Here is a 13,401-nt window from a genome sequence, read left to right as displayed (position 1 = left end):
CAGGTCAAGAGAGCAATGAGATGCACAACTCAGGGAAAAACACTGGTTTGGACCCTCTTTTTCTTTCCTCTTTCCAGTTCTGTGTTGCTGCAGACAGTCTGATACTCAAAGAGCTAGCAAAGAGCATAAGCTTTGCAACAACTCCCCATCTAAGAAATCTGTTCCATAAACAGATGGGGTGTTGTATTTTCTATAACAGAACAGGGTTTTTTAAAAAATTGTTTGACATCTTTCACCTCAGCCCCAAATAACAGCGCTTTCCTTGACTAAAGCTGATGAACAAATAATGTTGGGAAAAACCTGCAGTACTGTACCCCAGGCAGTCAACTTTCCTTTAATTTCTGAACTGCAATGGTGAATACAATCTCACTAGGAGAGACAGCAAGAAATAACAGGCTGAAGGGCTCACAGGAAGCATAAATTCATCTTCCCAATTTTCAGGTTTTCCACTGCTGCAAAAATGACCTCGGTCTTAGTAAACCTAGTAGGTCCGTGTAGACTTTCATCCACCTATTAGCTCATGTCAAAAAAAACTTGGAAGAAATGCATGGTTATTTCAACAGAACAGGGAAAAAAAAAAAAAGTCACCAGGATAAATAAATCCTGAGGGGGTGAATGCAGAAAGTATTTGAGAAAATTTGTTGTTTTTTTTACTTACAGTAGAAAACTATCAGCAGGCAAACACAATGAGGAATTAGTCATTGCCCAGTTAAGCACAGGATAAAGGATCAGCATCACAGTACTCTTAGCACAGCCCTACAAAAGCCAGTATAGGTACACTGGTTTACAGCAGCTGAAAAACTTACTCCAGGTGTGTAGCTTACCCTTGCAGACATCATGATCTTGGTAAAAACCCTCTCCACAGCCTTGCAGGCACTGACCCCACTGCAACACCAGAGGAAAGGAACAGGAGGTGCACTGAGTGGCCAAAGGTCCCTCACATGTGGAGCATGAATCATGACAAGCTGACAAAGAAACAAAGTACGCAGAACTAAAACATCCCATTTTTTCTCTTGATTTTTTTTGTCCTTAAGATTTTTTTCTATTCTCCTTGGGTGTCACTGACTACAGCCCCCTCCAGCCAACAATGACAATTCCCAGCTGGCACGACCTATGCAAATTAAAGAGAGCAGAAGTACACCTGTATTAATACCTAATAACTTTAATAACTCACTCACACAGTGTTTTGAATATATATCTCAGTGTGTCTTAATATGCTTCACAAGGCAAGGAGCTGAAAGCCTTAGAAACAGTCATGCAAATACATCTCTTACCTCTGCACCTTCCATTGCTACTAGGGAAATACCCAGCTGGGCACTCCGAAATGCACTTCCCATCATGTAAGAACTTATTTGAAGCACAGGTCAGACATCTGGGTTGGTCTGAGTAGCAGGTTTCACAGGACTGGTCACAAGCTGCCCAAAAGGATAGCTCATTAATGAAATGCACTCAGTGAGCAAAGAGCAACAGAGCCACCAACACGGCCATGTAGATAAAATAAGCCAAACCATGCCTTGTCCTAAAGAAAGACATCTTTAAACATTGCTTTCCAGCACAAGTAACATTTCACACTTCCCTGGAATAAGTAATGGTATTCACAGAGGTAGATGTGAGTGCAGATAGGTTTCCACTGACCTGTATCCCATCTACAACTATGAGTAAGTATAAATACCAAGAATGGGTTTACACCAGCACTCCCTACCCTCCTGACACAACCCCTCCTGCTAAGGCAGTATGTTTTTCCTGCTCAGCAACAAGTCTGTGAAGAGACAGCACCATTCTGAATGATGTCACGTATGAAAACCATCTCATAACTCTTTGTACAACAAGTATCAGTTATCAGACTGTTCAGGAAGTAAAAAGTGGAGGAAAAGTGGATTAAAAAAAAACAGTAATTGCCCCCCCCCCCCCTTTCTTCAAGTCAAAGTTTTAAGGTGAAAATCTAAATGCAAGCATGATAAATTTTATCAATTCCTGCAGTCTGTATTCTCCCAGGCAGGCAGTTCCAAAGATAACAGACCTGCTGCCTAAGAGCTCTATGAAACTCTGGCTTCCCTAAGTCAGTAACACTTAGCAGCTGTATATTCAGAACAGCCAAGCACTTTACTTAAACCATTTGTGTTTCTTTTCACCAAACGGTCTCCCTTTAAAACAGCTTACACTTCTCCAGTTGGGCATCAAAATGCATGGTTTTGGTATGAGATGCAAGGCCTCAATCCTAGAAGCTGAGGAACAGCTATGCAGTTTTGAGGAAATCTCTGACAATACATCAAAATTATGGCCAAGCTGCATCTAGATTAAATTTCCTTTCAAGCTTAAAAGATTTTCAGCTACAGACGGAAGATTTCAAGCCTGGACACTTCCAGACACAGGTGAGTTAACATTTACTGGTATAGACATCAAATCAAACTGAAGGGGAACCTGAAGTGAAATTAATCCAGAAGTGGTCAGAATAGCAATAACTTTGTCAAGACCCTTCCAGGTCTGAAGCCCTCTATAGCTAGCTGTGGCTCAGGCCTGCATGAAGGCAGAAAACCCCTTTGTCATCTCTCCTGACTCTACTGAACAGCCCATCAGAGCAGCTGCAGGAGGTGTCTGCCAGCAAAGCCCAGACTTGACCTGAATGGTCGTGGCAGATTTTACATTATTTATTTCTTTGAGATTTTTCTCCCCTTTTCATGATCTGTTTGACTTAGGTCTTTTAATTCCCCCCAGCCATCTCTTCCCCTTTTCTCAGCAAACCTTCCCAGCTCCCCAGTCCAATCTGTTGTGCAGGTAGTAGTTACTGTGATGCTGAATTATAATCAAATTTACAGAAACCTGCTGGCAAAAGCCATTTTTCTTCATGCAGACAAATGGATTTGTCAAGCCTCAGAAACAACTCAGTTAGGCTTTCAAGCTGTTCAGTGAGGGGGAAAAAACCTTAAACCTTTCAGCATCTGATTAACTTAAACGAATTAATAATCTCACGAACAGGAGCTTTCCTTATCCGATATTTATGCACAAGGTGCATCAGCCTTCTTAGACGTGAGCAAAACCACAGCTGCTGCACAGCTAAATGAAATATTGATTCCTTTTTGCAGAGCATTTATCAAACTTCTTGCAACTGGAGGAAGAAAACAGGTATTTACCACTGCAGATTCCACCCTTCATATAAAATCCCTGTCCACAGCTCGCCACGCAGACCCCTGCTTTTAGCATTTGCGATGGGTCTTTGCAGGCCAAACAATTGTTCTCAGCAGCACCCCAGCATGAGGAACAGGACTCGTGACAAGCTGCAAGGAAGAAAGATGCAGGATTAACAAACAATCACCTTCCAATCATCTCTTTAAAATTAAGAGTTTGCAGTAATTCATTTTTTTTGTGCAGTTTTGTCTCTTAAATTCACAGGGATTCCCTGCTTCAAGGAGAACAAAAAAACATCATTAGTATCTTTTATCCCAGCCATCTCAGGGGTATGATTTACACCTTCTTTTTGTACGTGCAATATGACATGCAGTGTGATTACATGCAGCTGTAATCAGACTAGAAGAAGTGCTGCTAACACTGTTAAGTCCTGTTGTTCATCCTGGTGCTAGGGGCTGTACAAGTACAAAGGGAAAAGGGAAAAGATCCCATCATATGCTGCTTAAAAAATTCAATCAAATCCTCGCAGTGATTACTGACATTACCCCCAGCTTCATGCACAAACACAGAATTAGACTGCAGGCTGCAATCAAAATCCTGCTAAATTAAATCCAAGAGAGCCTGCTTTCAGAAACAACTTCTGCGCTTTCAGGACTCTGCACAGGAGTAGAAGAACTGATTTCTGGCTGCTGCTCTATCTGGTCAGGTAAGGCAGAAATCCTCATGTGATTAGCCCAAGTAATTCCTTGGGAAAAGTGGGAACTGGAAAAGGTCTGGTACAGCAGGCACTGCCTATCTTTTCCCTGACATTGCCAGCAGAAGAAAAGGGGTATTCCCTCATTCAGTTGAGATACCAGCTACTTTTCTCTCTGGGTGAGCCATGGCTGGGAGCAGTAATATTTCGGGTATTCCTGAAGTATATCACATTCCTGCAATGCAGGCAGGATAAATGCCCTCTCTGTGGCATCTGAGTATAGAAACAGAGAGGCAGAATAGAGTCACCCTCAAGCATGATCGTATCATAGAATCACAGACTGGTTGTGGGGGAAGGGACCTTAAAGCTCATCCCGTTCTAATCCCTGCCATGGGCAGGGACACCTTCCACTAGACCAGGTTGCTCCAAGCCCCATCCAACCTGGCCTTGAACACTGTCAGGGATGGGCAGCCGCAGCTTCTCTGGGCAACCTGTGCCAGTGCCAAACCACCCTCACAGGGAAGAATTTCTTCCTAAAGTCTAATCTAAATCTCCCCTCTGTCAGTTTAAAGCTGTATCCCTTTGCCCTGTCACTACAGACCCTTGTAGAAAGCCCCTCTCCAGATTTCTTGTCAGCCCTTTTAGGTACTGGAAGGCTGATTTACAATTAAGCTAGTAACTATATGGAAATCAATTCTGCCTCTCCAAACAGCTCTTGACCAAACCACCTTATTATCTTATTTGAAGTTGTACAAGTTCAGCTGTGAGGGAAATTCAGACCACTGGGGCTTCTGTTGACGAAATTCATGATACAGACTCACGTTAAATCCTGTGCCACCAGTGATTGCAGGAACTGCAAATTAGAGTTCTTGCAGCTATTAGATTTTTTTCTCAATTACACTCAAATATGTTCAAAGATGTTCTTACTTTATTATTTCCCATAAGGCAGGTATCTGCTTGTGCTCCCAGACCAAGGCAGGTGGGAGAAAACAGAACTTTATGACATTTGCCCTTTATCCACAGACACATTGGAAGTTGCAGCCACCAAAGAAAAACTCATCTGATTAGTCTCAGCAGAAGGAAGAAAAATAGCAGCTCATCCACGTAAGTAAGAGCATATTTACATATAGAACAATGACCTAAGCAAACACCTTCCTGCCAAAATAAACCCCCTAAGTGAGAGACGATTCATCCTCTCCCCAGTAAGAATGGAAATTGTTTGCCATAAGTAAGCTTACAGCAAACCAGTGATTACCACTACCTGCATCTCACTTCTGTTTTGCATGATTTCTATGCTGCTTCTGTCTGCTTCAGGCCATAGCTACTCTTGGATATGACATGAGATGGAGCACCTATGTTTTTGCTTACATGAGAGTTGCACTGCACAACTTAACACAGACACCCCATTTTAGTGGATGTCACTGCTCCCCAAGGCAGCAAAGTGTTATCATCTCCATCACCTACATACAGAACTGAAATACGGGCAGGACATGGGACATTTGAGTTCATGCCCAGCACATGGTCCTTTGGCATTCTGGATGCTCCTTCTCCACACTTACACCTTCCTTTATTTTCCCTTTTCTCATCTTCTTCTACTGCCTTGTAACTAGCTGTTTGCTTTCTCCGTTCTCACCTTGATGAATCTTTTTTTCCCCCCACCTTATTTATTCCTGACCTCTCTAGAATGCTGTGGCTCTCCTAGTTCCTGAATAGTTTTATGTGAGGAGTGTCTCATAAGGATGCTGGGCATCCTGTACCCAGAAGGATCTTCCCCCTGAATACCACAGCAAGTGCCATCACCCCTATCAAGCATGTCTAACTGTGGATGAATCACAATACAATGTTGTTTCCAAACACAGCGTACCAATTCTAAACATCCCATCTCGAAGTAAAGATTGTGCACACTTTTCTGCTCCAGTCAATAATACCCCTTGCTGATAAAAAGCTGTGTCTCATTGCAGCTTGGATGATTCTCAGGGCAGGTCTACACTCAAAAGTTAACTGCAGAGCTCATGCTGTAGACTCTTAAGTACTGAAATGTCCTCACTTCACCTTCCAGATGTGAACATCTTGCTCCTCCCTGAGCTCACTCTAACTTTCAACATCTTCTTGAAAGAGTGGATACCAGGACTCTGATCTTCTAATTATAGACTTCCTACTGCACAGCTCAACCCCCTTGCTGTTAACCTGCCGCAATATGTTGACACATCAACACACCCAGTTATGTGCAAAGTTCTCAACTCCTCTCTGGAGACGCTGTTCGCTTCCCAGAGACACTTTTCTCTCCTGGCAGCCTGGGCCCCAGGTTCTGTTTTTAAACAGTCAGCCTTGCATACAGCTGTATTAAAAAAACTTTTGGTGATAGCCAGGTCAGTTGGGCAAATGTGCTTCAGCTCCTGCCATGCACCATTTGCTGCCTGCACTAGACCAAGTACTCCTGAGCACTTCCTCACCTCAATTTCTTCTCTCAAGCAGCCGACTCAAGCACACTTCCAGTGTCGTACTTCTAGTGGAGAATACTGCAACAACCAGATTCCAGCCAGGTAATGATACAAACCAGCACAGCCTGCAGACTGGAGGCATTTAAGATCTTACTTCACTTCCTCTCTTCAATTCCCAGTTGGCTCTTACCAGCCCTTGGCAAAGATCCTGCAAATCTGCTCCTGGCTATCACAGCAGCTTTCAAGTCTTGTAGTGAGGCAGCTGTCATGTTAAAATTGCATGTCTTCCTAAACGGGATGACTTGTGTGGTATCTCAGCTATGGAAAGGATACAGTGAAATGAAGTACAACCCAGAGGTCATCAGACCTCCTGAGAAGCTGCAGTGAATTTGACAAACTGATATGGAATGGATCCTCTGGACTTCAAGCTACTAGACAGAGGCCAGGCCCAAGTGGCTTCTCTGGGACAGAAATGGATGAAATCCAAGTAGCAGACCTTGGAAGTGAAGAGAGAAAGGAGAAAGAAAGCAACCTGATTTTTAGCAAGAGAGACACATTTAGCATTTGGAAGCAGTGCAAAAGGCCCAAGGATCAGTAACAATTTCTGCAGGTGGGCCAACAAAAAGAAATGCTTGCAGCAAGAGACTCAGCTCTGATGCACTGCTCCAGTTACTAGCTCTGCTCTGCAAGCCCTCCCCCATGAAGAGTCTCCCTAGACTCATCTGACACAGCCATTTCCATATGCGAGGAGGCAAGTGCCTCCAGGAGTTATCAACTGCCAGTCTCCAGATGACAGACACGCACAGCCTGATTCATGCTCCTACAGATACAACCCTTCACTTCTCCTGCTTGCAGCGACACGTACCGGGCAATTTATTTTCGGATGTCTTGAGGACTTTTTTGTCACAAGTCCAGCAGCTACTAAATCCCAGCCAATATCTGCACTCTGCCATCAGATGGTACAACTGCAGCTGGACTTGTAAGCAATGGGTCCCCAGGACCTGGGTTCATGCAGCTAGAAGAGCAGCCTGCCCTATGTTTATGCATGCTCATGCACACCCTGCCCACAGAAGTTTTGGCTCTTCTAGCACTGGATCACTGCCTGACTCAACAGCTGCTCCTTGCCCCAACAGTCACCAACTCCACTGAAAAAGCAAGCGAAGAAATGGAAGCATTCAACAAGCCACTGTCAGCTAAAACATCTTTGTCTACAGCAACTAAGCAGCTGTGTGAAAATAAATCAAAAGATGCGACTGCATCACCAGGGAACTGCTTTCACCCTTCCTGGCTGGTTTCAGTCCAGATTTGTAGGGGCTATTCTGCATTGCCTCCTCCCTTCAGTGCAGACACTGAAGTTTTACAAGCAAGGCCCTGTAGCTTAACCAGACACTGCTGCTGACGGAAAGATGTTCAAGAGAACATAGCTGACCTTCCTGCTTGGATGAAAGGTCAACAGGGTTTGCCATTATTCTGCCTCTGCTGACATGATGGTATTCATTAAGCTGCAGTGACATGTCTTTCCAGAAAATCAGTGCTGAACAGATGAAATTTCCAGGGTCCCACTTCTTGGGTAAAGCCAGAGCATTCCAGTGGCTTCCTGAATCAACGGGTCTTTTTCTCTCCTCTCTTACTTAAGATGTAATGTAGGAGTCATAGAGAAGTGTCACAAGATCAGGCTTTTGAAAGATAAGAGGTCCTACAAAGCGATGTTTCTGTTCTTTCACAATTGACCAGAAGCCACAGAATCAACTAAAGATCCACTCACCAAACTTGTGTGCTATCTGCATCAGTGCAGGTGTAACATTCCCGGGTTTGATGACAGCAGGAGAGCTAACACAACTGGCATCCCACCAAGAACACAGGAAGACGTCCATGCTTGGTTTTGGGAAAGCACAGATGGGGTCCAATTGCACTGTGCAACATGGTATCATTGAACACCTCTAACCCGCCCTCCCCACCATAAACTGGGCAGGCTCAGCTCAGTCATGTTAAACAGGGGAAGTTTAGGTTAGATATAAGAAAGAAGTTCTTTACTGTGAGGGTGGTGAGGCACTGGAATGGGTTGCCCAAGGAAGCTGCAAATGCTCCGTCCCTGGACGTGTTCAAAGCCAGGCTGGACAGAGCCTTGGGTGACACGGTTTAGTCCAAGGTGTCCCTGCCCATGGCAGGGGGGTTGAAACCAGATATCTTAAGGTCCTTCCCACCCCTAACTATTCTATGTTCCCCATTTATCCTTGACATGAGCCCCAGCAGCCAGATACATCAGAGAAGACCAGGCTGTGAATAAAAATCCAAGTGCTTTGCTGCAGAGTGAGCTGGGTCTGTTAGTGTCAAGTTACGCATTTCAACGTTCACATTTGGGAGATCAAAGCAGAAACACTTGCGTTTTACCTAGGCTTTTGAATAATCTTTAAAACATAAATAATTAAGTTAGAAAAATGAGTGGGAGCACTGAACACTGCAAGTCCTTCAAGCACCTCTGTTATACCAGGCAGGCATCTTTTGGTTTTGCATCCCTTTGCCTTGCCTTTGGTGGGGGATTTCTTAACTGTTTCCACAGCTTATTTCTGACACCGCTCTGCTCAAAGCCCGATACACACTGCTCCATGATTGTCAAATACACTGCTACATAACTGAACCTATAACCTTTTATCCTCAACTTTATTTTCTCTTAATGGTTTTAATACTTTACAGAAGCAGGTGAAGGGACAAGAGCAGGAAACAACCCTGGCACAGAGACCAAACAACTGTATTCTGAAATTCAAAATAGATTGAATTAGACCAGATGTTATGAAACATGGGCAAAAAGAAAGACCAATTCACTGTACTTTGTTACAGGGCAGCCAACAGTGTTTCAACAATAGGAGGGAGTAAAAAGCCTGGTCTTACAAGTATTTTCATCTCCAAAGCAAACTCCTCAAGAGGGAATTTACTGGAGCTATAGCAATGAACACAGTCTAATTCATTCTTTTTGTGCTTTTGGAACATGCTTATTGCAGGTGTTAAAGCCATTATGAGAAAAATATTTCCGAGCAGTCCAAGAGTCATTTGGGCAATCAGATTAGAGATTAGTAAAAATAAAGAGGATACAAAGAAAGAGTGAACGGCAATGAATTATAGACCATATCTGAAATGTAAGACTTTCTCCACTGGTTTGACTTTATGCAGAAAATGCAGCCAGGCAGAACTAAAGCAAATTGGTTTAATTCCCTTGAGGAAAGAGGAGCAAATTTTCCCAGCAACTTTCAGCTACAAGCATGCGTGACTGCAAATTTGGATGGAATGTACGATCACTAATCTACACACCAGTAATAAAACAAAACATAAGCCTTTCCCTACTGCTTCAGCAGTACGCAGGCACTGCCAATTAAAACACTCTGAGCAGGTGGAAAGGAAACGGTAAAATAAAACCAAATTAAGTAGAAGATTATTTGATATTTAAGTCTATAAATTCTTTTGACTGGGTCTCTTTTCTATTTATACATGCACAATGGGGCCCCAGTCTATAGTCACTGCTGGGGGACAGAGGTTTTTCAGACTTCCAAAACCCGAAAGAAACAGTCAGCTCTTCAAAGAAAACCACTTCAGAAAAGGAAGCTAGACTTTCCAAAGTGCTTTCCCCTGAAATCTGCCAAAAGCCCTCAGCCTGTATTTAATTTTAAGCAGGAGGGGTAGTTCCAAAGAAATTAAAGCATTGGCTCAAGTAGTTAAGCATGTACTCCACCCCTTTGCTGAACTACAGCTGCAGAAATAACTAGAAGCCTTCTAAAAAAGGCCAACATCAAGAGCAAAAAAGTGTTAACTTTAGAGGAAACAAACTGTCATGATGAAAAAGCAGCTGCCTTACAGTGTGGGAAAAGTACAAGTATTTCAAAAGAGCAAGGGAAACTCATAAAAGCAATGTCATAGTTCCATCAAAGAGAAAACTGTAACTTCCCAATCTTACTCTCAGTCTTTCCAATTACTAAGATACAGGATTTAGACACATCTCAGCATTTTATAGTATCACTAATTTACTTTCTAAACATGCTTCTTGAGAACAGTCATCCTACCAACTTTCAGGACAAGTGCACCATATGAAAAAAACATTGCAAAACAAAGCAAAAACCTCCTAAAAAAGTATTTTCTGCGAGCTTTTCTCAGTCTTACCAAGCCCCAGTCCCTCCAGGACATTTTCTATGCCACTCAAAGTACCATCTCCTGAAAAGCCTGGCATTAGCTCCATTTTCTTTTCCTCAAAGAAATCTCCCACGGATCAGATTGCCCGGCATGGCTCAGAGGGTTATTTCCTTAGTAAAATTAGTGCATGCAGCTCGCTCTGTACCTTTAACACCACAAAACCCACAGTCACATTTCCAAAAGAGAATTCTGAATTGAAAGAGGACATTGGTAAAACCTGGCAGTGTTCAAAAGCAGAGTTTTAGACCAACAGCACTGATCCACTGAGGCATTTCAATGAGTATTTCCCCAACCAGTAATCAATTTTACACAGCATGATGTAGTTCCTCTGTTCACTCCTTCCTTTACTCTAGGGTGAACATTAACACCTATGTCAACAGCAGATCCCTCCGCAGAGAGTGTATCTAAAAGCCTGGGTATAGCTTTTGTCTGCTATTTTGCTATCAGAAAGTATTGCAGTCTTTTTTGCTTGGAGTTACCTGTGCAGAGGAGCTGATCCTGAAAGTATCCCTTTCCACATGAGGTCACACACTGCCTGTTCTTCATGAGTAGAGATGCCTGGCACGAGGAGCACTCAAATCCATTGGTACAGGCTGAGCATGTTTCACTGCAGGCTTCCAAGAGAAAGAAGAAAGATCATAGAATCATAAAACATAAAATGATTTGGGTGGGAAGGGACATTAAAGCTAATCTAGTTCCAACCCCACTGCTACAGGCAGGGATACACTGGACCACATTGCTCAAAGCCCTATCAATGCAGCCTGGCCTTGAACACAGCCCAAACATCTTGATGCAACAAGACTCCTCTGCTCTAATAAAAGGAAATAATTTTGCCTCATTTTGGCAAACAAGTTTGAGAATTTGCCCTTTTCTGGGGCTCCCACCTGAAACCTCAAGGCCATGGTTACTATTCAGTATGTGCCTGAATGCTTTTCCAAACAAAGCCTGGCAATCTTTTTATAAAAAGCCTGTGGGATCCTACAAACAAAAGCACAGCATGCAACAGAGAAGAGAGCCATGTGACAGGATATAAGCCCTTGCAGAAATTACCTAAGCAAGCACCCCCATCCTGGTAGAAGCCCAATTCACAAATCTCCACACAGCGCCCATTCTGCAGCTTCTTCCTTGGGTCACGACAGGCATTACAGTGATCAAAGGACTGAGAGCAGGTCAAGCAGTCTGGGTGGCACTCAACTGGCACAAAGGAAAGATACAATGATAAAAACCACCAGCAATGTTTTCAATCAGGAAGGCACAAAACAATGCATAATCCAAAATCAAACTGAAATTCATTACTTATTTCTATTAGCAATTCAAGGTGTGTTAGCTTTGGAGTAGGTTTTTTTAACCATGATTGCATAAAGTGGGCTAACTATTATATCGTCGTATTCCAGCATGGGAGAAGTTACTACACAGCTCACATTTTCTAGGCTATTGATAAACAGGATATTCATTGTCCACATGGTTTCTCAGCAGTAAAAATCGTAAGTCATCAGGAATTAATGGTCTGAAACAACCTGAATTAGAGTTTCCTTCAGTCAAACCCTGCAAAAAGTCAAGACTGTGTCCATGCCAGGTCAGAGTACAGGTGGCAGACCACTCCCCCTCCAAAAAAAGGCTTTGTGTCACAGTACCATAGCAAACATTTCATGGCCACAGGCACCTTCTCAAACGACACAGCTGCTCTGTTTGCAGAGGCCAAGGAAGGACTTCTTTTGCTTTACTACTGAGCTACTTCAGCTTGCTGGAAGAAAAGCTGTCTGTTCCTTTCCAGCAAGTCAGCAAAAAAGGATCACAATGCTGAAAACTCCTTCAATTACACTAAATCACCTGCATGTTTTCAGGGAGGTACCTAAGAGAAGAATTTGGAATCAAAAGCTGCAGAAGACATACAGTTGAAGATAACAATGAATCCAGAGTGATAAACAGGAGGACTATAGGAGTCTCTGTCTCCATTCATTTCTTCCCAATGACTTTCCAAATGTATGTACAGCCCCATCCTTCCAGTCTGACAATGAAAGGTACAGAATGGGCAATTTTTCTCTAGATACAAGAAAAAATTCCCTCTGCTTCAACCCAAATATTCTCAGTGAGAGGGCATATTTGCTGGTTTTAACATAAATACAGCTGTGCTCAGGGCTATATGCTTTACACTGCCTGAGAATGAATGGGTTCTCTCTGTCTGCTTCCCCCAACACATCTGTGAGAAGCAGCAATAAATTTTTACTGGCTTTAATGAAGCAGATGCATTAGGGACTGATGCTCTGGGCTCACAGATTGAACTGCTGCAGGGTGGATTTTGCATTTGTTTCTTATCCCCTGTGATGCAAACCAGAAAAAGAGCGGAAAATAGCAGGCTTCAGTAAAGGAAATTTCCATTTACCTTTTAGGACACAAAAGTGCAAGTTTGGCTCTGTCTGTCCAACACCACGATTTCAAAGCCTGTATTTTCCAAAATGCAACCATTATGGAAGCTAAACTAAGAGGCCAGGTTTTCAAAGGTAATCAGTATGCAGTGGCACTTCTTGATAAGAACAGAGAAGTGCTGAGAGCATTTTATAATCTGTCCTCTCCTTAGGAGCCTGTGCAGGGGCTGTTCCCTTTCGTAAATCCACAACAATTTTATCTGAACCAGCCAAACCCCATTTTCCTCACTTTTCAATTTGTAGTGCTTTGCATTTGTATTAGCATGCAGTAAATAACAAGCTTTAAAGCCTTAATATGGCAGATGTGCTAAGGCACTCCTGCCAACGAAAGCATAATTAAACTGTGAAGCTATTTTCTTTTTACCGAGATAAAACATTAACGAGAGCACTCTGATAAAACTAAAGTTACATAAATGCAACAAGAAGAGCCACCAACGTGATAAGGTAGCAAACCATACCTAAAGCCTACCAACTATGAAATATAAGTCAAGGAGAACGACAAAATCCTTGAGAAAAATTAATTTATATGCAAAAT

At 42.9% G+C, this 13,401-nt stretch overlaps 1 protein-coding gene across 1 annotated transcript in view; it reads right to left on the bottom strand.

Moving 5' to 3' along the window:
* FRAS1 (Fraser extracellular matrix complex subunit 1) overlaps nt 1–13,401 on the bottom strand; it is a 156,383-nt gene that overhangs the window by 74,577 nt on the left and 68,405 nt on the right. Inside the window, exons 12-16 of the mRNA XM_062614161.1 lie at nt 11,491–11,634; nt 10,920–11,054; nt 3,132–3,275; nt 1,275–1,415; nt 825–965 (exon numbers count right to left, since the gene is read on the bottom strand). Of these exons, the coding sequence (XP_062470145.1) occupies nt 825–965; nt 1,275–1,415; nt 3,132–3,275; nt 10,920–11,054; nt 11,491–11,634 (705 nt within the window). The remainder of the gene's footprint in view (nt 1–824; nt 966–1,274; nt 1,416–3,131; nt 3,276–10,919; nt 11,055–11,490; nt 11,635–13,401) is intronic.

Source organism: Pezoporus occidentalis, unplaced genomic scaffold (genome assembly GCF_034315485.1).
Source record: "Pezoporus occidentalis ecotype Australia unplaced genomic scaffold, CSIRO_AGI_Poc_V1 ctg172, whole genome shotgun sequence".
Taxonomy (NCBI): Eukaryota; Metazoa; Chordata; class Aves; order Psittaciformes; family Psittacidae; genus Pezoporus; species Pezoporus occidentalis.
Note: the sequence above shows the minus strand (reverse complement) of the source record. Positions and strands in the feature narration are given on the sequence as shown.